The following is a 26,061-nucleotide window of genomic DNA, read 5'->3' as shown; positions in this document are numbered from 1 at the left end:
CAACGAATATGAATTGCGACAAGGGGGTTACGATCATGAGATTACTAAGTTGGAGAAGTACTTGTTCAATTTCTTTATTTTCACTGCTTGGTTGATTCTTGTCAGGGTTTATGACTTCTTGTTGATTTCTCTCTTCATCTTCGTTATGCCAAACAACAGGTATGTTTGAATAATTGTGTGATGTTTGTTGAAGGAATTCTCTAATGGTGGGACTTGCTATTAATACAGTCGGAATTTGTCGTATTGCAGGACTAGACTCATCAATTTCCATTGTGTCTACTTGCTTATAGGAATTATTTGTAGACCATTATGTTTTTTCAGAGCGGGTGGTGGTACGCCTCTCAACTCATTTGAGGAGTCCCATGCATCTTCACTCACGCATTCTTGATTTTGCATTTTCGTCCTCTGGTACTCTTCCCTTATTTGTTCGCGTTGTTGTTGTCTTTTGTCCCTTGCTATTTTCTGGATATCGGTCGACTGCTTATATTGTCGATTATTCTTTTGTCGGGTACTTTCTTGTTGTTGTTTTTTGGCAGTCGATGTTCTTACTTCCATCTTTATAGCTTTTATCTACTTATCCAACTTTACTTCTCTCTTTTTCTTTTTCTTTTATTTCTCACGACTCATTATCTCCCCTAATGCCTACTCGAATTTGTGTCGGTTACCGAGGGAGTACGTAGCAACCATGTTTATTTGCTTAAAAGGTAATCCCAAGCTTCTTTTGTATCTTTACTCTAGGTGTCAAGGAAGTTCCTCCTGTCGGTTTGCCTTTGTTGTTAGTCGATGTTTATTGGAGTCTGCGACGGAGGTTGGTACTCGACGATATGACCCGCACCCTTGTCGAGGAGGAACTTATGTAGAAGGGTGGGAATTGAGCAAAAGAAACTATCATGCAAATCGTCGAAGAACCTAGCTTTGATATGTTCAATAGAGGTTTTTTCTTCTATTGCTCGTTCTTCGCAAAAATCATCCAAAATCGACTCGACTCGCTCGTGCAGATTTGTTGACCGATGTTTGATAGCTTTGATAAAAGTCGGGCATCAAATTCACTTTGAGGTTTTTTCATGAACAACTTAGTCGAGAAATTTCTTGATTTCTGTCGGGGAACCTTCAATAAACCATTCACGCGTTTCTGTGAAAAAATGGCCTTGGCTTCTGCTAATGACAGTTTGTTCCTTCTCGCATAGTTCTTCAAGTAGTTATTGATTTTCGTCTCCCACCACAATTGTATCTCTTCTAATGTTAACATTTATGCTTGCATATTTTTTTATGACTCGAGTCCAAAACAATGACAACGAAACCAATGTTATAATCTAAGGAAAAGTATGCATGGTTACCAATAGTAAGGACATCAAGCATTCACATAGCAAAGCACATAAGTAAAGAGAAACATAAGAGACAAATGTCGTGGAGAACCAACAGAAGGACACTTTGTATTATATCTCTTAAAAGCCTATCGGAACCGATACATTGATGCATTCACATCTCTATTTATACCATGTAGAGATAGTTATTATAGTTTAATTGTCGACCATACTTAATCCAACTTAGTCATCGACTTCACAAGCTTGTCGACTGATCTGAAATTGATTGCTAGTTGATGCTATGCTAGTATCATTTCCAGATATAAAATTTTCTTTGCTTTGGTTTGCTTATCCATAAAGAGTTTATCCATGAGCATGTGATTGTCAATTCATCTAACTTGGGGAAATTTAGTGTTTTGCATGAACTTAAAAGCATGAATTTAAATGGTTGAATATCAACATATAAAAACACAGCAAGCACAAATAACAGAGCTCAATACACATTTTTGTTGAAGGACTTCACCCCTCCTGGGTTACATCTCCTTGGTCCAACTTCATAGTGTGGGCCTTTGTATTAGCTTCAATAGTATTCAAATTGCTATTACATGTATCGAATACTCTTGGAACCTGTTCCAATGAGTTCAAAACATTCGAATCTGTCAGAAATGACTATTTTTTTTACTCAATTTGGTTATCAGCTGCTCTAGGAATGGCCTCCAACACCTGGTGGCCCTAGGCTTAAAAAATATTCAAGTGACCAAAACACCTGTAGATGACCTCTTTTGCCTCTGCAACCTGCTCCAATGAGTTCCTAGCATGCCAATTAGCCAAAAATGACTATTCATTTTCGAAATTTGGCTGAGAATTGCCTCAGTTATGGCAAAACCAATTTTTCCTACAAAACCTCCGCTAAATCTGGAGAGACTCCAGTTAAGTCCGCCAAATTTGGTGGCAGTTCCGGATTTGGTGGCTCCTCCAAAATCTCTGCCAACTTAATCTGTCATTAACAGAGAGTTAATTAGCAGTTAACCATAATTATGGCGCTAAACGCGCTTAGCGTTGGCCCTCGGTCACATGTTTAAGGTCGCATGGAGAGGGGCTGGCCCTCATTCCCTGTCGTCAGCAATCAATTTGGCATTAAATATACATGCGTTGCCGTCCATTTCAATGTATGCGGTCGTAGCTTGTTGGTAAGGCATGAGTGTTATGAGGGGGAGGTCACAGGTTCAAACCCGCCCTCCCCCATCACGTTAATTTTGCCATATTATATACAAAGATTTGTATAGTTTAAACTTATACCATGTCACATAAAAAGAAATGTGCATTTGAAATATTTCGATATGCCATACTTTTGGACTTTAGTTAATATGGAATGTGAGTTTAAATAATTATTATTTAATATTTAAATTAATATATATATATATATATATATATATATATATATAATCATATAATATAATATAATAATATATATATATATATATATATATATATATATATATATATAAATAAATAAAAATCAAATTCCACCTTAAAGGCCAATTAGGCAATTTCACCTTCCCTGAGACAAACTGGCGAATCCGGAGGTGACACTTGTCATAGCCCCATTGGGCGAAAACTGAAGAAGATTCCCCTTGCTGATTGGACTGCCATGTCATCATTCTGTCCCATTCTGCATTTTTTTAGCTGTTTAGGAAAACGAACAATAGGCCTTTTCTCCTTCATCCGGACTCTGTTTTCAATGAAACGAATTGCATTGCGATTGTCTTGACGAGACAAACACAACCATATAGTCTTCGAGCCAATCTAAGAACTTTGAATTTTGAGCTAAATAGTAAATACTGAGCACCTGATCATCGACTAACTTAAATTTGCTTGATCTGAGTTGACTGGGCTAGTCGACCAACATCTCTGCTACTCTGCTTTCTAGAATTTTGTTCAACCCCTTTAACTACCATGTCAACAAAGACAAAAAAAACTGTAGGTCGATCCTAATCTTCAATGAAAGTAAGATGTCTCCAAAAGAGGGAATAAGACCATGGCATTCCAATGTCTTCCAAAACTTGCTTCATCAACCGATCCTGAATATATGTGCAAGCAACAACCTTCAAGTGACACAAGCATGTGATACTTGAAATGGTCCTATTCAAGCTAGACTTCCTTTATAAAATAATCAACAACAATTTCTATTCACAGGTTTTATAGAGTAGAGGTTTTGGCCTTCTCTAGGGCACAAACAAAATATTTGGCAATTCTTCTTCTTTAGCCACTCCATGTCAAAAGCAGATTTGTGCTAGTACTTAATAACTTCAAATCACATCAAATGTCATGCTTGAATTATTCGAATTGTAGACTGTCTCAACAATCATTCTTGTCATTGAATTTGATCACATTTAAATTGGATAGTAAACAAGAGTTTGACTCCATGTCAACTGTAGGTATGCTCTCCAAATGTCCTTAAGATGCATCATAAAAGGTCTTCAGACTTCCCTTGAGAGTAGGCCTAAACAAGCCCTCTATAATCTAGACATTTAGACCCAACTCTATCACTATACGTATTAGCCTCCTTTATCAACCAGAATTAAGAAATTTGCACTCAACAATGACCTTGTTGGCTTTTCCATAGGCCTGAGGTAACTTCGCACTTCCTGGCCACCTTCTGAGGCGTCTCGACCTCTATTGTTGTCACATTGAGGCCTTTCGGCCCTCTTGAGGCTTTTTGATTCTTTGCAATCAACATTGAGGCCTTTTGATCCCTTGTCACATGCTTCTTCACGAAATAGTAGACATATACTAGTTTTGGAAACTCTTCTTCATGGTTCAACAGTCAAAGCTTAGGCGGATACTCGACCTCCTTCACAAAGATATAACTTGTCTTCAAATCACATAATTTGTTCTAAAAAACATGACCCCAAGCTCCCTTTGTTTGTAGACTAGCTTCTTCAAGTCTCTTTAATCGCTGCCCTTCCACCTAGTCTCTGATACCATGTTGATTTTTCAAGATCTTATAATTCGATAATTGCTTTCCAATGATATCTTAATTAATTCATCTTATGTCACATTCATCATTAAGCAATTATACATAGAAAATCTCAACAATAATGACAGTAGGATCTTGAAGAGACAACCAAACACAATAGACACAAAATTTTACCCTAGGAAAATCCTAACTAGGGAAAAACCCAACAATCTTTTCTTAGCAGAAATTGATCAATTCAACAAATGTACAATCTGATTTTCCAAGCCAAGCTAGGTCAAGTTAACGACAAATCTAACACAGGTCAAACCTAGTCAAACTACCCAAAATAATCTTTGTCAACTTGCAGTCAAACTACCTAGAAACAAGCCAAATTTTGACCTCCTGAAGCTTCACACAAATTTGGCCAGAAAGCCTCAGAAATTGCGGTCAAACCCTTCCCTAAAAAATCGGTCCATGCCGGTCAAACAAATGCCCACAAGCTCGACTTAACCTCAAAATACTTATTCCTTCGCATGTGTGAACAAAAGATTAGATGATATGATGATCCAAATTCCACTTCAAATGAGGAGGTCAAGTGCTAATATATATAGTAGTTTAGGGGTGCCCCAAAAGGTGTCTCTTGGGCTAGGCCGACTTGAATAGTTAGAATCAACTTGACTTTTGGAGGCAAAATAAATTCAAATTTTAATTTTCAATTCTCTCCTTTTTATTTTCCTTTAAGGGCTGACTTGAATGCCGACCTCGGCTACCAAAATTCAACATTAGACTCTTCTCCAAAGGGTCTCTCTTCGTGGACATTGTTCAACTGATAACACTCCAAGCTTTCAGTGATATGACCAGCAAGAAAAGCTCAACTCTTAAAGGTACAACTAGTCATTGAAGCAACAATTCACTACATTATACAAGGAACCTCCAAAAGGCCATCTTTTCCTAGCTATATAGCTTCCACGGATGCCTCTTGGCTTTGGAAAGATGGCAAGAAAACGTCAACATGTATCAAAGTTCAATGCACGTTTAGGAAACCTAGGAAGCATGTTTTGATGAAGCAAATACTTCCATCAAACTCTTTTGTGTGTTTGTTTGCATAGGGTAAGACTTAATATCTTTAAATTCCAATGGTATTAGTGCCTAATTTCTCTCATTATCAATGCCTAATAATTTTAGTTATGTCCAACAAGTGACCATAAATAGGCCAAAGAGATTGCTAGGTACATCAAATACAACACATAGTGGGAGTGTGAGTGCAATTCCTTTTAAAATGTCTCTAATATCTGAGGCCAAAGACCTAGAGTCTAAAGTCTATTGTTTAGGAATCACTGGGAGTAATAGAGAAGAAAGGACCCCTCTCAAGAACTTGTGTGAGAGAAATTTCTCAGCTAGGGGTGCTTGGACAATGTGCTTAATGCCTAGAGGTGGCCATTCTTGCTAATAAGGACGTGGAGGAGAAGCTCCTAGCCTATGAATTTGTATTGACAGTAGGCAGATCCCTCCTACCATTTGAGGTCGAAGTGAAGAAACCCCTAATGGAGGATTGTTTGGATGAACTAGAAGATTGGGTACAACATGCTCTACCTAGAAGAGGTCACTCTCTTTTGAGATCTAAATGAGTGGGAAGGAGGGAGTCTAATGAGAATGTAAGAATTGTTTTCAGCTTGGATCCAACATTGTTGAAGGATTTGATGTGATGAAGGTCAAGGGTCTTTTTGAGATCTCACAAATCTAGAAGTTGAGGCGGAACTACTTTTACCCTACCTCTTGGTGCTTCCATTTGTGAGCATTGATAAGGAGGTGATTGTCCTAGTAGTGTTTGGTTGTGGGGTTGGTTTGAGAATAAGAGATTGGAGCTTGGAAGCCTCCTTTATGTATAAAGCCAAGCGTTGCTAGTATGGATATGTGAAGAAGATGGAGAGGGCCTTTTAGGATTGCTTGAAAATTTAGTGGTATTGATCTTGGATGTCATAATAGATAGGGCATCAAAAAATGAAATGCTTCATGATCATGGTCTCTTGTGGTGGTCGGTGATAGAGTTGACAAGCCTTGTTTGCTTGTGGAATATAGTGATTGTCTTCCACCTAAAGCCGATTAGAATGAGCCAAGATGGATCTTGAAGGTATGCATCTAGTGGCAAAGTTTATAGTTTGGTCCGATAATGAGGTCATCTGTCACCTCCATGAAATGTTTTGTAGAGAAGGCCATCTTGGGTTTGAGCCTATAGGGTAGATTTGCCCAAGTGACTTGAATGTATTGTCTATAAATGCCCTACCTAATGATCTTGTTCAAATCTTGCTTGTTTGACAGTAGATGGCTAGAGGCATCTCGAGACTACCTAGACGTGGGAGCTTTTCATTGGAGATGGGCATTGATTGTAATAGGCATGTAACAAAGCATTCTTATAAGGACATGTTATTTGGTCCTTGGCATCCCTTTATGTTTTGATGCACATCTCGTAATTTGTTGGATTTAGGTTTTACACAAGAGGGACGACAAGCTTTAGTGTTGGGTCACTTGAGATATTCCTCTTGTATGTCATATAACCTTCACGATCAAAATATTTGTTGCAAGTCATGTTTTCTATGATTCTTGCCTTTTCCCCTTTAATGTGATATATGCATTTTAACTTAAAAGGATGAAGGTCTTGGCTTGACAATTTTTTTTTTTTGGTTACTTTTTTTTTTTAAAATTCTATGCTTAAGGAATTGTGCTAGCTATCAAATAAGTTGTTTACGCAATGAGTGGTAATGTCACATGACAAAGTATCATGTGATACCAAATCTAAAATGCCACACATGTAGCATCTATTCTTGGCCCTTTTAATCTCCATGATATCATTGGTGCAATTCATGCTTTTATGATTACTAGTTCCATGTTTGTAAGAGGACATGGTAGGCATGGAAATTGGTCTCCAAACAAATGATTGGGATTAAATGGACTATTTTTGAGGTTGGTATTTGGCTACATGTTCAATTTGGGTATTTTTTACGAGCAAAGGGTTATTTGGGTTTCCTTGCCTTTGTAGGAAAATGGTTAGCAAGGAAATGTTTTTATACATTTAGCAATTTGTGGGACAAGGGTGTAGGTATGTGGTTATCTTGGTGGGATCTTAATTACTCCAAACAACTGTAGGTTGTTGATCATCTTGCTTGAATGGGACTATGTTAGATGATTCCATATGATTGTTTATTCCAAATTGAATTTGGATTCTTGTGGGTCAATTTGGAAGGTTTGGAAATGATCTTTTGGGAACACATGTTACCAAGCAAAGGAACTCTTTGACAAGTTCTAACCAACATGATCAATAGTAGATCACCTCAATAAGAAATGGAATGTCCATGCTCATGAACTATAGTGGAATAGGGGGTGTCAAGGTATTTAGTACTCACATTCTTCTTGTAAGAATGAGGTCTTTAGATAGCATGAAATTCATGACAACTCGTAGTTAAGAATCAATTTCATTGGACTAGGCTTATAAGTATATGTTGTAGAATTTGACACAAACCAAAAATAATTGAACATGTCACATGGGATTTTAAAGTTGTAGGAAGTTTTGGGACTAGGTTATCACAAAGTGCAATGTTCTCTTTGTTGCTCCACTACATTTGAAAGGGGTTGTGTTTATAGACAAGAGTACTTGTAAATCAAATGCAATCTTACATCCAAGAAAGTGCCAATCAACTTAGTGGATTTTTAATCAAATATCTCGAGTAATTGGCTCTTTCTTGCGGTTAACCAATCCACAAGATGCCAATTACTTGAGATATTCGATTAACAATCTTATGCCACAATTATGCTCTTAGACAATGCCAATACTGAAAGGTGCTCAATTGAAATAAAACTTAAGATGCCAATTTCTCAAGATAAGTCATAAGGTTACCAAAGCTTCTTAAGATTATGAAAGAGCACATATTATGAACTTAGAGCAAATGTTTCAACCACAATGTTAATTAGTACTCTCTTGTGGAGAGTACCGATCCACAAGATGCCAATTACTCTAGATATTCGATTAACAATCTTATGCCACAATTATGCTCTTAGACAATGCCAATACTGAAAGGTGCTCAATTGAAATAAAACTTAAGATGCCAATTTCTCAAGACAAGTCATAAAGTTACCAAAGCTTCTTAAGATTATGAAAGAGCACATATTATGAACTTAACTTAGAGCAAATGTTTCAACCACAATGTTAATTAGATCTTATGCCAAAGTGACTTAGTTTATCAATGAGATTAGAAGATAGATGTTTTGAGTGATTTTAGTGCCAAGTTAACAAATTCTCGAATCTAACATAAAACAAACAGTTGCTGGAATTTAACATAAACCACCATGAACCAAATAAATCATGAAATAACTAGTTATGATGAAGCTAGGACAACAAGAAGTAAACCAATCTAGATCCAAGAGATAGTAAGCATATAGTAACCGTATATGATCAATGAGATGCCTAATAACTTGCCAATGTAAAAACAAGTTAATTATCCTTCTTATGATGTTTTACACTCTGTTATATCAGATCTGAAATACATATTACAGCAGTAAGAAAAGTAAATCAACAATGAGCTATTAGTGCAATAACTTTTGCCAAAATGTGTCCAAATGCTAGAGTAAGCTCGCCCAACTGAAAAATATGATTTTTTAGCCCTTTAAGATGCAATATTAAGAAAATATCAGATCTGATTTCACAGTTATGCAGAGATATTCCAGCAGGCTAAAAAGTAGATCTAGGCTAGTTATTCAATGCCCAAGTGCCCAAAAATTAGAAATTTTATTATGCAAATTTTGAGGTGTTTAGACCACTTAGATATGTTTTTAGGGCAGTTATATCACCGTTACAAATAATTTATTACAGCTGTAGCAAAACAGAGATAAAATGAGGGATTAGAGAGCAAAGCCTAGGCCCAAGGCCTTGTAGATCACTTGCCCAAATTTGCCAAAATATCTCCAATGATTTTGTCACCTGAAAACACCAACTTAGAGCCAAATTTTCTGCATAACACACTAAACTTCAGACACAAAAAATTTCAGAGATGAGCAGAGGTCAATTTAGGGCCAAGGAGGGGCAAAGAAGATGGAAGAAAGGCCTGGAGAGGCCTAGGAAACCTAAGGAAATGGAAGGGAGGCCTGAATAGTCCTACAACAAGCCTATAAGGATGTTGTCTAGCTCAAGGAAGGGGTCGAAAGGTCCTATATGCCTGTGGCCTGGGGCCTTAGAGACCCTAGGGCTTGCGGGTGCCCTAAAAGAGGAGGTCAAGGCCTAATTTAGGCTTGCGGCTATGCCGCTAGGCCACAAGGAGGGGGCCACAGGGGATAGGGGGCAGGACAGAGGCCGAGGAGGAGGAGGGAGTTCGAGCATAAGGGAAGAAGGGAAATGAAGGAGGACGAGAGGGCAGGGAAGGCCTATGACAGGCCAGGCCTAGTAGGGGAGGCCAAGGCCTTAAAGGCCTATGACAATGCCTAAAAGGGCCTAAAACCGTTGACGCAGGGCCTAAAAGGTAAGGCCGAGGCCCGTAGAGGCTTTTAGGGTTGGAAAAGATGACATAGAGGGATGGAAGGTTGATGCAGGGGCTATAGAGGGAAACTCTGGCCTTGAGGAGGCTAGATCTGGGCTCAGGAGGGTTGAAACTTGAAACCCTTGCTTCAGAAAAATTAATTTGTATTAGATCTGAATTTTACTACAAATTATTCAATGGCTAGCCCTGCAAAAATTTTTAGAGGCTAGATCTTACCCTCAAGGGCCTAGATCTAACTCTATTCCAGCTCTTCTTGCTTGATCACACCTACAAAAATAAATTCACAAATGCCCAAAACCCTAATATATACAAAAATTCTCAAAACCCCGAAGCCCCAATTAGAAAAAATAAATTGCAAAATTATTATACAAAATAATTTACAAATGTACAAATATACAAGGCTTTTTTTGAGAAATATTTTTTTTAGAAATATTTTGATAAATGACATGTATTTCTAAGAATTAATGGAAGCTACAACCTTAGTGACATTAAATAAACCATATAAATATTTGGAGTTGAAACAAGGTCAGCCTATGTGCACGGTTTGTGAACTTGGAGCCCGAGGATTAGGGAACTTGCAAACATTATATAATTTCTTCAAGAAAACTTGTTAGACATATGGCGAATCAGATCACCTAAGATAAACACAAAATCTACCAATAGAATGATATTATCTCCATCTAATGAAAAAAAAACTTTAAAAATATTTAAGCACAATATAGGAATGGCTGTACCCAGCACGTAGCACAAATCAGTAGACAATAAACACCATGAACTGCACCCCAAAGTTTTTATTATGATTCAATTAATGTTCCTAGCGGGACTGTAGCGGTACATCAATTTTTCTGTAGAATTTCCTTAGCCAAACATCTGATGGCTTGAGACTCAAATGACTCTCTCTATATAGATAAATTCTCAAAGTGGAAAAATAACGACTAGTGGCTTGATCCGTTGTTAAAATAATCTCTTCCGTCGATAAATCTTTGATCAACTTTTAATCTTTGCTATTGAAATAATTATATTCGATGAATCTTCGAATTTTTCATTTAACCCGTTTTTTATTAGCTCAAATTACCTAATATAAACACAAAATCTACCAATAGAATGATGTTATCTCCATCTAATGAAAAACAAACTTTAAAAATATTTAAGCACAATATAGGAATGCTTGTAGCCAGCATGTACCACAAATCAGTAGACAATAAACACCATGAACTGCGCCCCAAAGTCTTTATTATGATTCAATTAATGTTCCCACCGGGACTGTAGCGGTACATTAGTTTTTCTGTAGAATTTCTTTAGCCAAACATCTGATGGCTTGAGACTCAAATGACTCTCTCTATATAGATAAATTCTCAATGTGGAAAAATAACGACTAGTGGCTTGATCCTTTGTTAAAATAATCTCTTCTGTCAATAAATCTTTGATCATTTTTTTTTTTTTTTGTAAGCTGGGGTGGGACTCTCCGATTTACATGTCCATTATGTACCCCTCTACGGGGGAAGGGTAGCCCAAGATTTGAACCCAAGACTTCCGGTTTGGTGAGACTTCATTTCCACGGCCCTTGCCGCTTGAGCTACCCCATGTGGACAATCTTTGATCAAATTTTAATCTTTGCTATTGAAATAATTATATTTGAGGAATTTTCGAATTTCTCATTTAACCCATTTTTTATAAGCTAAAAATTAATTATTTTGAGCTAATTTCTTCAAAATGTTGACTTTGACTTAACCACCAAGGTGCAAAGGTCCAATTTTCCTCGAAATTTCCAATATTCCCTTGGTGGGGGACCTCCAAAACTTAATTCTTTTGAGACCCACGAATTTTTCCACTAGGAAAATTTAATTTCTCTAGACATTTAATTTTGACTCTAATTAATTAAATTTCTGGCTTAGGATTTTAATTTAATTTTGCTAGAAAATTTAATTAATTGACACTTCAGGAGATTAATAATTTTTTTCACCCTCTAATATTTTAGCCATGGTTTCTAAGTATGAGGGAAGGTGCACTAAAATATTTTTTACATAAGATTTTTTACAGTTCAACCCTCAAAGGGGGGATACCCGTTTGGTATAGACCCTCAAATAAATTACCCAATTCTACGGCACAATATGATCTAGTAGACCAAGTGATTTGTAATAAAATAATTGAGCCAATTAGCTTAAATTACTCCCAAATCACTTTTACATAAGACTCGACTATAACACTAGGATTCACTTAAGACGTTGACGAAGAATTCCACCCTAGCTTTGGGGTGGGGCTAGAGGGAAAAACTTTGCTGCCCATATGTGTTTAGAGACAAATGAATCAAGGAGACGAAAAACCTCCTATGATGAAACTCTCGCCAAAATAATAGGCTTACCTAGGTTGCTACATACACACACGGTATTACTAGCATCATTTACATTATAAATTTGCAAAATGGGTTTACAATGACTCAATAAACAATTGATTGAGGATCTGATCCTTTCAATTCTTTTTTGGCAAATTTGCTTCCTTGGAACTTTGAGAAAAAGAGTGCAACAACAATCATTCTTATTTGGGCTCCAAAAGAAGCAATGTTCATCAAACGGGGTCAAGGCCAGCTTGGGAGCGTCTTGGGTCCATTTGGGCACATCATTAAGTAGTCCACAACACCCAAGATCTATGGCTTAGCGTTTCAACATTTGGAGGTACATGAAGGGGTGTAGTACCATGGGGAATCTTATCAAAGGCCAACGCTCATCATTGGTGGGCAATCGTGAAGCGTCAAGGTCATCTTTGCTCTCAAACTAGGACAAAACATCCTCTGGAGTGGTGCTGAAGAGGGTCAAGCCCATCCCTTCAGGGATCTCTCCTGATGTTAGAACACCCTCTCCTGATGTTAGAACACCACCTTACACAAACCTCTCAAGATCAAGTGAGATCAACATCATTAGGGACAAAAACCATTAAAGCATCATAGTGGACCATATCTAATGCTAAGGGCACAAGAATACTTCACACAAAACTCACCTTCAAATGTCTAACTAGATCAGGACTTGTAAACAAGTTACCTCACTTATGTTAGGATTGCTTAGGTCAACAATCCTATTAGGTGTTTCTAGCCCCCAAGGGGAGTGACATGCCCTAGGTTAGCCCATAAATCCATTGGATCGTGTTATAATGGTGGTCATGGAGTGTGAGAGACTTCAGGCAGGTGCCACAGTCATGAGACCAGCTAATGGGGTCTAACATCCTGAGTGTATTGATGTAAAGAGGGAGCAATTGTTGTGGCATGAGCTACCCCTTTCCTCAGCCTCCTTTTTCGACCCATTTGGTGCGCCTCTTACTTTATTGATTTGTCTTTGTTTCGTGCATAGCTTAGGAGCCCAAGCTTGCTTTTATATTTTTCCAATACTCCTTTAAGATGTAGTAGTTTCTTGCTCATCTGGGGTGGGACTTTCAAGAGTTTCTTTCTTTTTTTGAAGCATTAAATGCTTGAGGAACTGGGTGATGGCTAATGAGGGTAGAGCTCGTGCTAGGCTTTTGTCCACGCACTAAACAATGTCCCAACCATCTTTTGCATTTTATATTTTCTTTCTTTGTGGCTTTGTACGCTTTTAACTTTCTTTCAGTTGCATCAACCTTTGGGGCCATGTTTCCGGGCCTTGACTCAAGGATGTGGATGAAAAGGTGCCAATCCCAATGGCCAATGACTACTAGCACAAAGAGTGGATATGGATAACTGGGAGAGATGAAAAGTATGGATGACCTTGGACACACTATATCAATCTATGCCTCCCCTGTAGTGCCCTTCCTAAACCCTAAGGTCTTAGAGGAGGTCTTAGTTGACTAGAGTCAAAGACTCACGCCCCTAGTGAAGTGTGGGAACAAGAATATAGTTGAGATCAACCAATTGTCCAATTTGCCACATGATCCATATTATTATGCCTATAACATTAAATGAAAGCACATGATTGCAAGAATGGTTAAAGTACCTGCTAATAGATGACCCAACTGTGAAAATTCGGAAAACTTGAATCCTATTGTAGCAACTGATTAAGTTTCTTCTATTTGTTAAATATCTTGAACAATTTTTTTATTGCATTCTACGGTAAATATCGAAGCTAATACACTGCAACCTTCACAAATACAACATTGCGGAAGAAAAATAATGCTGGAAGAATAGAATCACACACACATAAATAACACTATTATTTTTGGACCAATGTCCCTGGAAAAACCCAACTTGGGAAAACCGGTGCAACAACTGTGGGTTTTATTTATTATGCAGTAGTAAATATGAGTACAAATCTATGGAAGCTCAAATCTAGCTTTCCATACAATAAAATGACTGACAGGAGATCCAGTGAGAAAAATCTCGCTCCCACTGGTGATCTGACACTGACCTTGGCTCAAGATGAGCTTCCCCTTGCTGCCTCTGTGCTGCCTCTGCGTCAGCCCACGCAAATCTACGTCCCACAACTCAGACCAATGACTCTCTCGTTAACTGATCAACTCCTATATGGAAAATCGATCCTCTTGGCCTCCGGGCTCCCACTTCGGCTTCTAGCATTGAATTTCGACTTCTCCTCAGCAAAATACGAATCTCCCTTTGAAGCTCTGTGTTGCCTCTCTGCTTTGCGCTGCCTCTCCGTGGCACTCATTGCCTCTCTGCTATGCACTCACTGGACTGGAGAAACTTCCTTCTGGTCTTACCATCCCTGCCCCTCTCTCACCGCTTTGACTTCACTGAATCACCTGCAGCAACTGATTGCTGCTACTCTAGAGTTCGATTTCCCAGTAAAATCAAATTCCATGTCTCTCAAGAGTGTACTCCAACCCCCATCGAATTTCTTCTTATAATCTCTTGTGGAGGCTTCAATGACAAAGATTAAAACATAATCGATGGCTAAGATTAACTAGAATTCGATCCAAGTCTTCTTCTAGAAGATTCTCACCATGACTTAATTAATACCCTTTAATTAATTAGTTTTCCTAAGTTTAGACTTAGGAACCATTAAAAAAAGATTAATTATTTTAATTAAGTCGTCTCTAGATGGAATTTCTAGAAACGATTTCTGGGTTATGGAAAATACATGTATTCTAGCCTTATCACAAAATTTCGTGGCTAGAACACATCTGATGCTACAAAAACCAACACACCCTCTTAGTGAGGAATGTGTTCTAGCGTTGCAACCCTCTGAAGCAACACCTGTCTCTGCACCACCACTTGTTACGCTGCTGATGTCTAGCTGTTGCTGTCCGCCAACTACTGCAAAACTTTGATAAACGTTCCATCTGTGTTGCTGCTGGCCCTGCTGAACTGCTGCCAACACTACATCTGCGCTGCCTAGTATCTGACCACTACTAGCTATTGCATCTGTCACTCTGGCACTTGACTGCACCATCTGCCACTGATCCATCCTGCTACTGCATGCTATGGGCTCTCGTAGCAAGGTATTGATTCATGAGGTGGACCTTCTCAATAATCCTACCCATCTTGTAGCTCTCTGGGGCTACAAAACCGAATCACCCCACCTCACTCCTGGAGGTATTCTGGTGATCATGGGGAACTCTTCCTCCATTTTGGAGAACACCCTGTCAATCTCCGCGGATGCAACCTGCTGATCCCGCTTCTCCTCCTTGTCCTTGTCCTTCTTTTTGAGAGGATATTGAGTGCTGTAGTGGTCAAGCTCACCACATTTGAAGCATTTCACCTTGGAAATGTCCTTCCTCCTGCGCTGCTCCTGTTGCCCCTTTGATGTGAGGGCTACATCCTCCTCTTCCTTTACTTGCTTCGTCCCATTGCTGCTGCTGCTGCTGCTGCTAGTGATGGTGGTCTTCACCAAATCTCGCTTCGTCTCCTACTGCTGTAGATCAGCCCACATATGATCCCTGTTTGGCAACTTTTCTCTGCCCATAATACTCTGGACGAAGACTTGCCACTCTTCGGAAACACTGTTTAGAGCAAACTGCACCAACTCAGTAGGCTGAGGCGTTGACCCTACTGCAGACAACTGATCTCGGATATCCTGAAGCCTAGTAAGGAATGGGTCTATACGCTCCCCTTTCTGCATCCTCGTGCATCTTAGCTTCTCCTCAAGATACATCTTCCACTGCTTGGCAGATCCCTTGTATAGTGTGGCAAGTGCTTCCCACATTTGCCGAGAAATATCTTTGTTAGCTATGTGAGACACCCCGTGATCTCGAACCCCATCGAGAATCAGCCTCTTTGCCTTCACCATCTCCTTCTTGTAGGCCTTAAGTGGATCTGCATCTTGCGAGTACAGTTACCATGACATTGATATAAGCTTTGAGATCGTACTCATCTAGAAGACAATAAATTCTTGCCTTCCAGATCACATAGTTGGAGGCTCCTTCCAATTGATCCCGATCTCTCAGCCCTTCTAATGCCATCTCTGCAGAAATGTCGAATTCCTCCTCTTCTCCTCTGTGCAACTGCTGAATGACTTTTCACATTATCTGTTGGAGTGGGAAAATCTACTCACAACTACTGCTTCTCTGCTAGGAAAATTCGAACTTCTTGGCTAAGAGTCTCCTGAGAAAATAAGTCCCTCCGTGTGTGCTCTTCCTTCCTCCTCACACTATTTTACACTAGGAAATTGCTGCAAAATAACTGCATCCCAACTGAAGATCTGCTCTACAAGGAAAAACACTACATCTCCCTTTGCTTCTGGTAACCCCTGATCTGGAAAATGTTTTCTCTGTTGACTCTCTCAGAGAAATAAATTTTCCTTAGAAACTGACCCTCCTGGCCCAAGGACTGCGTTGCCTCTTGAGGGTTTCGAACTGTTGCCTCTGCAGAGATTCGAAATTCTTACTTCCTTCCGCTATTGAGCTCTCCAACTTATGATCTATGCTCTAATACCATGTGAAAATTCAGAAACCCCGAATCCTATTGCAACAACTGATTAAGTTTCTTCTATTTGTTAAATAACTTGAACAAATTTAGTGCATTCTACGGTAAATATCGAAACTAATACACTGCAACCTTCACAAATACAATACTGCGGAAGAAAAATAATGCTAGAAGAATAGAATCACACACATAAATAACACTGTTATTTTTGGACCAATGTCCCGGGAAAAACCCAACTTGGGAGAACTGGTGCAACAATTGAGGGTTTTATTTATTATGCAGTAGTAAATCTGGGTACAAAAAATATGGAAGCTCAAATCTAGCCTTCCATACAGAGAAATAACTGACAGGAGATCTAGTGAGAAAAATCTCACTCCCACCTGTAATTCGACACTGACCTTGGTTCAAGATGAGCTGCCACTTGCTGGCTTTGTGTTAGCCTACACAGATCTATGTCCCACAACTCAGACTAGCGTCTCTCTCGCTAACTGATCAACTACTATCTAGAAAATCGATCCTCTTGGCCTTCGGGCTCCCACTCCGACTTCTGGCACTGAATTTTGACTTCTCCTCAGCAAAATACAGATCTCCCTTTGAACCTTTGCGCTTCTTCTCTGCCCTGCGCTGCCTCTCTGCTTTGCGCTTCTTCTCTGCCCTACGCTGCCTCTCTGCTTTGCGCTGCCTCTCTGTGGCACTCACTGCCTCTTTGCTATGCACTCACTGGACTGCAGAAACTTCCTTCCGGCCTTACTATCCTTGCCCCTCCCTCACTACTTCGACTTCACTGAATCACCTTCGGCAACTGACTGTTGCTACTTTGGAGTTCGATTCCCAGCAAAATTGAATTCCATGTCTCTCAAGTGTGTACTCCAAACCCCATCGAATTTCTTCTTATAATCTCTTGTTGAGGCTTCAACGGCCAAGATTAAAACATAATCGATGGCTAAGATTAACTATAAATCGATCCAAGTTTTCTTCTAGAAGATTCTCACCATGACCTAATTAATACCCTTTAATTAATCAATTTTCCTAAGTTTAGACTTAGGTACCATTAAGAAAAGATTAATTATTTTAATAAAGTCATTTCTAGGTGGAATTTCTAGAAATGATTTCTGTGAACAGGCCAAAATTTTCTGTCCTACAGCAGGCCCAAAATTTCAGGACCGAAATTTCAGGATGACCAGAATTGGACCATGTTTGCCCTGCATTGACTTTGACTCTTGGAGGTGACTTGTACGAGGGCTAGACTTCGCATTTTTAGTTGCAGTTTTGTCTTGGTCTTGGTCTTGGATATCTCATTTTGATCTGATTCTATAAGAGAAGGATTGTTGGGTTTTCCCCCTTGTGGGGATTTTCCCTGGTTTGGTTCCTAATTTTGGTGTGTCTTGTCTCTTTGTTTTTCTTGAAAGTTTGAACATTTGTTACTTGTATAATTGCTTGATGAAGAACACATAAGAAGTAATAAGAAGAGATTTAACTTTCATAAGTAATTATCAAGAAAGAGAAATCAAGCCTATTCTACACTTCACTTGGTTTCTCAACACCCACCTCTATTTGCCTCACACCTACTAGTACGCGTACTGCAGTTGCAGATGTCCATAAGAAGTCCCACAAGTCTGGACACTCTGAGGCAGAGGATTACCTTGTAGCTCATGCCGAGGATCCCGTTTCCAGTAGTGGTGATGAGTTTGATGATTGATCATTTTGATTTGGTTTCTCAACACCCACCTCTATTTGCCTCACACCTACTAGTACTAGTACTGCAGTTGCAGATGTCCATAAGAAGTCCCACAAGTCTGGACACTCGGAGGCAGAGGATTACCTTGTAGCTCATGCTGAGGATCCTGTTTCCAGTAGTGGTGATGAGTTTGATGATTGATCATTTTGATTAGTGATTTGTAGTAGCCTAGTAGGCAAGTAGCTTGTAGCATGTTTTTGGACTCTGGAGGCCATTCAGAGCCTCATTGAATATGTATTTTGTTTCTGATATGTATTGCAATTTGCAGTCAGTGCAATTTGAATATAATCACACTCATGGGATATACATGAGCAGGTTTTGTGTATTTTGCCTCTATTGGTTGGGAATATACATGAACAGATTTTGCGTATTTTGCCTCTAATGGTTTGGAATCTATAAACTATATATTTTTCATTAAAATTTAAATACTTTATGTATTTTTAGTTAACCAAGTGATTAAATTCAAACTAGTCTGAGTCATGGCTGTGTCTTAGTTGAGTTCAAGTTGACCCTCCACTGATTCGAGGTTGAATCTGAGTTATAAAACATTGATATTTACTAATGCTTGGAATTCTGCATAGTCCTTCTAACTCTTTTTTTTTTCAAAGCAAACCATGGGATCTGTGAAATACAATTCATCATTTAGAGGAGCAATTAACATTTTATGTCAACTCTATTGGGATCCGCTCTAGGGGTATACCGTATAATAGGGGCCTATGGCGTTTTACGTTAATGATTTCTTCTCTCCCTTGTTAACAGTGTTCACAGTTTTTTGAGATTGATGCATAAAGAAAGTTACAGTGAAGACTTAGCTTGGCAGCATTCTATATAAAGTATTCACACATCTGTGTTTTATATTGTTGGCATGAACTCGAAGCAATGGATTTTCACTTGCAACTATGTATCCATAGTTTCAATGTGCAACCACAAAGAGAAATGCGTAGCTAGAATTATTAAACTGGAGAAGATAAAGGGAAACAAAGCTTATGCAATACTAGGCATACATTTTCTGTTCAAATATTCGGACAGCGAAGCAGAAAAAAGAAAGAGCTGCAGATACAATTGATTTATTTGGGATCCCACCAGTGGTTATTCTGATTCCTCTAACAATGTTGTATGTACACTGGATAATGAACTCTGTTATGCTTTATATAATTCCATATACTACGACAATGGAACACCTTATGAGGTACAGCCATTTTCCTTTTATAATGCGGTTTGAATAGAAAACAGATATATGTCTGCATGTATTACTCAACCTTTGGCTTTTCATTGTTGGTGTACTGATTTTCATCTATCTTCATCTTGACTTCCTAATTACTCTGTCTTGCATTGACCCACTAGATCTTGGTGGTCTTCCAATCTCTCAAACTTTTGCTAACCTTATGACACAGATTAATATCCTTGAAGTCACTAATGCACATATAGTTCCATCTGTTCTACCGCTTCTTAGTTTGTAATATGTATTATGTGTATCCATATGAAACGTGTTTACAATAACTTATATTCTTTCTTTTGCGTTGTCTCCTGTTGTAGTCTAGTGGTACTCATGCTAGGACCATGGTAAAATGTTTGTGGCACATGTTAAAAAAATTTACAAGTATGCAAATGTATATACTCAAATACATGCTAGAGTATTTGAGCCATCTAATAGTGCATATCTGAATATTCTTTAATTGTCTACTAGAATGCAATGATGACAGATTGCTTGCGTGGTCAGTATGTATTGTTGGGAATATGCCTTTGTTTATGACACAATAAGTTTACTCAAAAAAGACCTGATTACCAAATTTGAGCAGATTGATGCCAAGGTTCTTAATCCATGTTATGCTGGGGGTATCCTGATAATGAATGTTCCGGTGAACGAAGAGCACACATTTAGTCTGAATGTCACTGCATCAACTGGAGAGCATAATTCCTCCATTTACAGTTGGTTTGTTGGTAAGCATCTGTGTATAGTCTTTAGAAGAATTCTATATTTTCATTGGAGGGATCTGTTTTCATTTTCTGCTTGATGTTTTAGTTTGTGCTGCATGTGGACAAATCACCTTGAGAATTGGTAGCTTATAAATTGAATGAATGTACTCTTATGTTGCAGATACTGTGCCCCCAACAGCTTCCGTCAGTGCTGCAGAGAGTTTTACAAATGCTGTGAATATTCTGGTAGACATAACTTTCAGTGAACCCTGCCCTGGGCATGGAGGCTTCAAATGTACATCTGTATCAGAATGTGATGTGAGTTTACTAACTCGATTCTTGGAATATACAAGGGATGTTCTTCATAATGTACTCAGTGCTAGGCTATCAGTGCTATCTATACAAAGAATTTTCTTCATTATGTACTTTGTACACTTTTGCCTTATTATTGATTTACTAAAATGAAAATCTTGTAATTTATTCTCTAATCCTTTGAAGCTTTGTTGTGTTGTCACCTATATTGGCACACCCTCCCAAACCTTGTTTTTGCCTGTGGTTTGTGCTACTGCCCGATTTAGCGGTCTTAATAAGATCCATCAAGGTGCTAAGTTGGTACCACACAGGATAAGTGCCCACTGTCACCTTGGCACAGTATCCCCACTCTTTAAGCCAACTCATACTAAAGCCAAGGGAGGCTTCCCTAAACCAAACACGCAAAACTTCATCCAAAATCAGCAGACAACTGCCTAGATGCTATATATATGGTGAAGGTAAGAGTTATTAATCACTTTACTAATCTGGAATATGAAATAGAACTGCAATAAACGTAGATCAACAACCAGAAAACCACTTAAACCTCAGACTCAGAACAACACAAGGTTGAGTGATTAATTCCCTTACCAGATGAGAGATGATTTCCTTGATTACCTCTTGATAAGTGGCTGTAAATGGACAACTATGTTGCTGTTCTGAACTTTTCAGACCTGCAAAAATAGTAAAAGGCAGAAAACCAGCAAGCCAAAGTGCCCTTTGAGGTCATCCATAAGTGTGGAAGTACACTAGATCAGTAGATCTGTCGGTGGGAGAGTTTGGGCATCGAGTCAGAAATAAAGAAAAACAACTCTGCACTTCTGATCTGCAAGTAAAATGAGGTTTCAAGCAATCTGGAATCTCCTTGCAGAAAAAAGGTGGGGCAGAAAATTTCCAGCAAGAAATATGCAACTTATATCCACCTGGAAAGTAGATTTTTACCTCAGAAAGTAATTATAAACAATAAAATTCAGATCTGGAATAAACAAGGGTGAAATTTGAAAACATGCTTGCCCAAATCCTTGAGTGAGGATTTCCACCGATCACAGAAGATTTGCTGTTACTACAGATCCACAAAAATCTCAAAATATGCTTGTGAAATATGATTTATTTGCAGAAGACAGAGGGCAACAATTTCCCTGGATAAAAAGGATAGATACTTAGCGAAGTTCCAAGGATTCATTAGCCTTTTGAGGTGAAAGGTTAGGCACAAGTTAGAAAAATGTTTTTTATTTTTTATTTTTATCTAAATAGAAAATAAAATGAGTTGAGTAAAAATGGTGGCTGTGCTGTGGCTTAGCGTGTTTGTGCTTATACCTTTCCAAGGCGTGGAGTCAAGATCAAAGCCCCTTCTTTTTTCACAATGTTACCAGACTCGGAATCGGCAATAAATCGGCGAGGCAAAAGAGCGAAGAGTTTTAATTGGATCGGGAAAAAATCGGGAAAAAATCGGCAAATTCATTAAATAAAAATATACACATATTGAATTAAAAAAACCATTTTTCATTAATATTGGGTAAAGGTATGTCCAAACAATGCATAATATCAATAGATGTCCAAAATATCATGAATAAATAAGTATCTCATATATGTTATGAGTCCACACATGATCCAAAGCACTGAGTCTTGAGTCCTTAGAAGCATATGCTTCTAAAAGTTTACAAAAAAGTTAAAAACTGCATACTAATCAGAAAAAAATCAGCAACTAAGAGTCTAAGACTCTTAAGAGTGAGAACTAGAAGTGATTCCTTCCACTCCTTCGCTTGCTTGAATCTCAAAGTTCTCCAAGTCATGAAGGCTGAAAAGAGGAGGCTCATCTATTTGAACCGATTCTGCCGCATTTGTAGCTTGCAAATCTAACTCTTCAAGGTCGATTGGTGAATGATCCATACCTGTCATTATCATGAGACATTGAAATGTGAATTAAAATTTCACTTTGAAGTTTGAACTTTAAACTTTTAAAGTACGAACTAGATTATGAAACCTTCAAATTCAAGCTCTCGAATCTCACCTTGTATTTGTTTGTTGTGAAGTCGTAGATTGTAATGGACAAATACAAGGTCATTCAAGCGTTTTTGTGTCAATCGGTTGCACTTCTTAGAATGTATTTTCTCAAACATGCTCCAGTTGCGTTCACAACCTGAAGCACTGCATGCTTGGTTTAAGATTCGAATGGCAAATCTCTTCAAATCTGGCGTATCACTACCAAAGTTTTGCCACCAAAGACCTAGCAAGTGGTAAGGGTTTGTGAGTAGAAGACTAGAAGTACCAAATTAGTAAATAGTAAAAACTTAAAAAGAAAAGAAAATTTAATAAAACATTTAACATACAAAATAAAGTTTAAACAAATTTAATGAATTGATGAAGCCTTCAAGCTGGGTACCTGGCAACATCTTTGACCTTTGTCTTATAGCACTGGTATAGGCAAACAATTTAGATGGTGCCCTATAATCTTGTAGTTGGGAAAAGACACGATTTTGTTGTTCTGGATCAGGGAAGCACCTTTCCAAGCATGTCATAAGTCCTCTGCCAATCTCCCCATCCTCATTAAATTTTCTCTTATCATAAAAATATTGTGGGTTTAAGAAGTACCCAGCAGCATGTAAGGGGGAATGCAATTGCCTATCCCAACGTGCATCTATAATGTCCCAAAGAGGCATATACTTTGTCTCATCATCCCCATATCTTCTTTTGATGGCCTCCTTTGCGAGATCCATCGCCTCATAAATGTAACCCATAGGGGGTTTGTCACCATCAACCATCCTGAAAGTTCAAGCATTCAAATTTAAAGAAATATGAAACATTGTAAATAAAAAGAAGCTTGAAATGAAATTTAAAAAATGAAAAAGTTAAAAGACTAAAAGTACCTGAGAACTCTAACAAGGGACTCCGTCACAACAATAATCTCTTCGGCATCTTTCCAGAAGCCATCATTAAACACAAGTGCAGCAATTTCGATGCCTTCAGGGGTCTTGGAATGTTTAGATCCCATCCACTCAGGTCCCAAGAACATCCTCTTCAGATTTATCTTTTGCTCAACCACAGATTGCAAAGATATGAAATTTGTTGCAAATCTAGTCACTGCAGGTCGAACAATTTCTTTACCTTCGATGTATATTCTCATAGTGTTTAGGACAATAGTGTGGTTGTATAGGTATTTGGTTATAGATTTTGCCTTCTCCACAACCTCATGTATCCGATGAAGCTTACCAATGTCCTCAAGCATTAAATCTATGCAATGGGCAGCACAAGAGGTCCAAAAAATAGTGGGGTGCCTCATCTCAAAAAGTCTACCAGCAGCCATATAATTCGCTGCATTATCGGTGACAATTTGTACAACATTTTCTTCTCCCACTTCTTGAACGACTTCCTCCATCATTTCACAGATAAGTTGGGCAGTCTTAACCTTATCTGAAGCATCCACTGACTTGAGAAACATTGTGCCTGCGGGACAAGATACAAGGAAATTTATTAAAGTTCTATTCCTCTGATCTGTCCATCCATCACTCATGATGGTGCACCCTGTTTCTACCCATGATGAACGAAACTCAGCTAGCACAAGCATGACATCTTCAACACTCTCTAACAACATATCTGTCCTAAGGCTCTCTGATGTAGGGGCTTTGAACCCTGGACCTGCAGCAGCAATTGCATCAATCATAGCTTGCCAATAAGGACTTCTGGCACAATGGAAAGGTATGTCAGAATAGTACCAAAAGTTAGCAATGGCCTTCCTTGCCTGACTATGGATATTTTTTTTCCAACCAGTGCCATCCAAGGTAGGTTGGGAACCGGGTTTTGTGCGGGGAGCAAAAAAGGAGTTTATGTTTCCACCTCCAGTGTTGAAGGACTGGCATGGCTTTGAGTTTGACTTGGCCTTGGAGGCATGTGTGGAAAACTTGGGAACGGCATTGAGGATTCAACAGATTGAGGTGACATGGGGCTAGTGGCAGAAAAAGTATCAACTCCAACATTTCCTATTTCAGCATTTTGCTTTGCTTTCTTGGCATTATGCTGCTCTAACATATCAAGGGCCAAGGCTGCTTGGTATTGGACATTGTCGTCAACGTTGCCGCAAATACCTATATCATGGCCAAGTATTTTTGCAAGGTGGAACTTGAATCTATAAATGCCTCCACTGCATTCCTTTTTGCAAAATTTACAAAGGAGCAAGGATTTTCTGGGAATCTTGTCACAATAAGCCCAAGCAAAGTCCCGCTCTCTCGGCATTGTTGTTGCTTTGAACTTGTGTTTAATTTGTGGCTTCTGTTAAGATTTGGAGTCTGGCTTCTATTTAATTTGTGGCTCCTATGAAAGACAACAAAAAATCAAATTTAAAAAAAATCCAAAAATTTAAAATATGCTAGAAATTTAAAAAATTAAATGAAGACAGATGTCAGTAAACAACAGTCAACTAAACATATGTCATAATATTCACTGTAGATTGTGAAGGATCCACCTTTCTATTGGCAGACCTAGTTATGGATTTAAAACCTACTTGCTGGCAAATTGGTCCCTTTTGAATGAAGAATGGACTTCGTTAGAATTGAGTTCAATTTGCACTCTTACCTTAAAGAGGTCAGATGCAGTGTTACATCAAACAAGTCACATCGACAATTCCACTGCAGTAACCTATTAGAGAAGGAAATCAACTCGTGGTACTCGTTTTCAGGAATATCTATTTATGAAACTTGTTTCCTAGTTTCTGAAGTCTGGAAATCTGACTTTGAAGACTGATCAAAGGTTGCAAAATCATGGAAATTGAGATCAGTTTTCCGTCTATAGACTATGATGGAAATTGAGATCAGTATTCCAGTAAATTATATGTAGACTAGGATGGAAATTGAGATCAGTATTCCAGTCAATTATATGTAAGTCAACTTTAGTCTTTGATTATTTTGGTAAAACCATTTTGTAAACTCCAACGAGTAAGGCTGTTTAGACCAGTCATAATTCATATCATTTAATAAGGTTAACGGATCTTGAGGCTTACTAAGTAGAATATCTCTGTTGAGAATATGGAGTGAGAAGAAGAGGACCTGTTTGTTTAGTAAACTTATTTTGAATGTAATCAACTATTCATACTAGAAAATTCTATTTGTTATAAACGAAAAAAGGAGTTCTGTTAATGTCCAGACTCCACAGGTAACCAAAAGTGGTCAATGAAACCAGACCTAATTTTGGACAATGCCAGAGAGCAAGTGGGCTGCAAGGTTACAAGCAGTAGGAAGCAGATGACTTTATCAGACATATTCATGTAGTGCTTTGACCAGTCGTTTGTAGAGAAATTCCTTCCAGCAACAGCCTTCCTCGTACTACCAATGCTCTTGAAGATATGTTAATAGCGAGGTTATGGCAATGCTCTTGAAGATAATAAGATAATGAGGTTATACTGAAAACACAGGTGCCTGACAAGCGCAGAGTTATATTTAAACCTCGAGATTCGTCAGCCCCAAATCAAGAGA

At 38.5% G+C, this 26,061-nt stretch overlaps 1 protein-coding gene across 4 annotated transcripts in view; it reads left to right on the top strand.

The window, feature by feature from the left end:
- Window positions 1-26,061, top strand: part of LOC149141786 (uncharacterized) — a 209,235-nt gene that overhangs the window by 48,200 nt on the left and 134,974 nt on the right. For 3 of the 4 annotated variants that reach the window (XM_089453113.1, XM_089453114.1, XM_089453116.1), the window contains 2 exons: window positions 20,170-20,311; window positions 20,469-20,605. In XM_089453113.1, the coding sequence (XP_089309239.1) occupies window positions 20,170-20,311; window positions 20,469-20,605 (279 nt within the window). Of the gene's footprint in view, window positions 1-19,247; window positions 19,560-20,169; window positions 20,312-20,468; window positions 20,606-26,061 lie in introns of all 4 variants that reach the window. The other variant, XM_089453115.1, reaches the window with a different exon arrangement.

Source organism: Pinus tabuliformis, chromosome X (assembly GCF_031772625.1).
Source record: "Pinus tabuliformis cultivar Carrire ecotype Pingquan chromosome X, CPIR1, whole genome shotgun sequence".
Classification (NCBI taxonomy): Eukaryota; Viridiplantae; Streptophyta; class Pinopsida; order Pinales; family Pinaceae; genus Pinus; species Pinus tabuliformis.
This window is presented reverse-complemented; position numbering and strand designations above follow the sequence as displayed.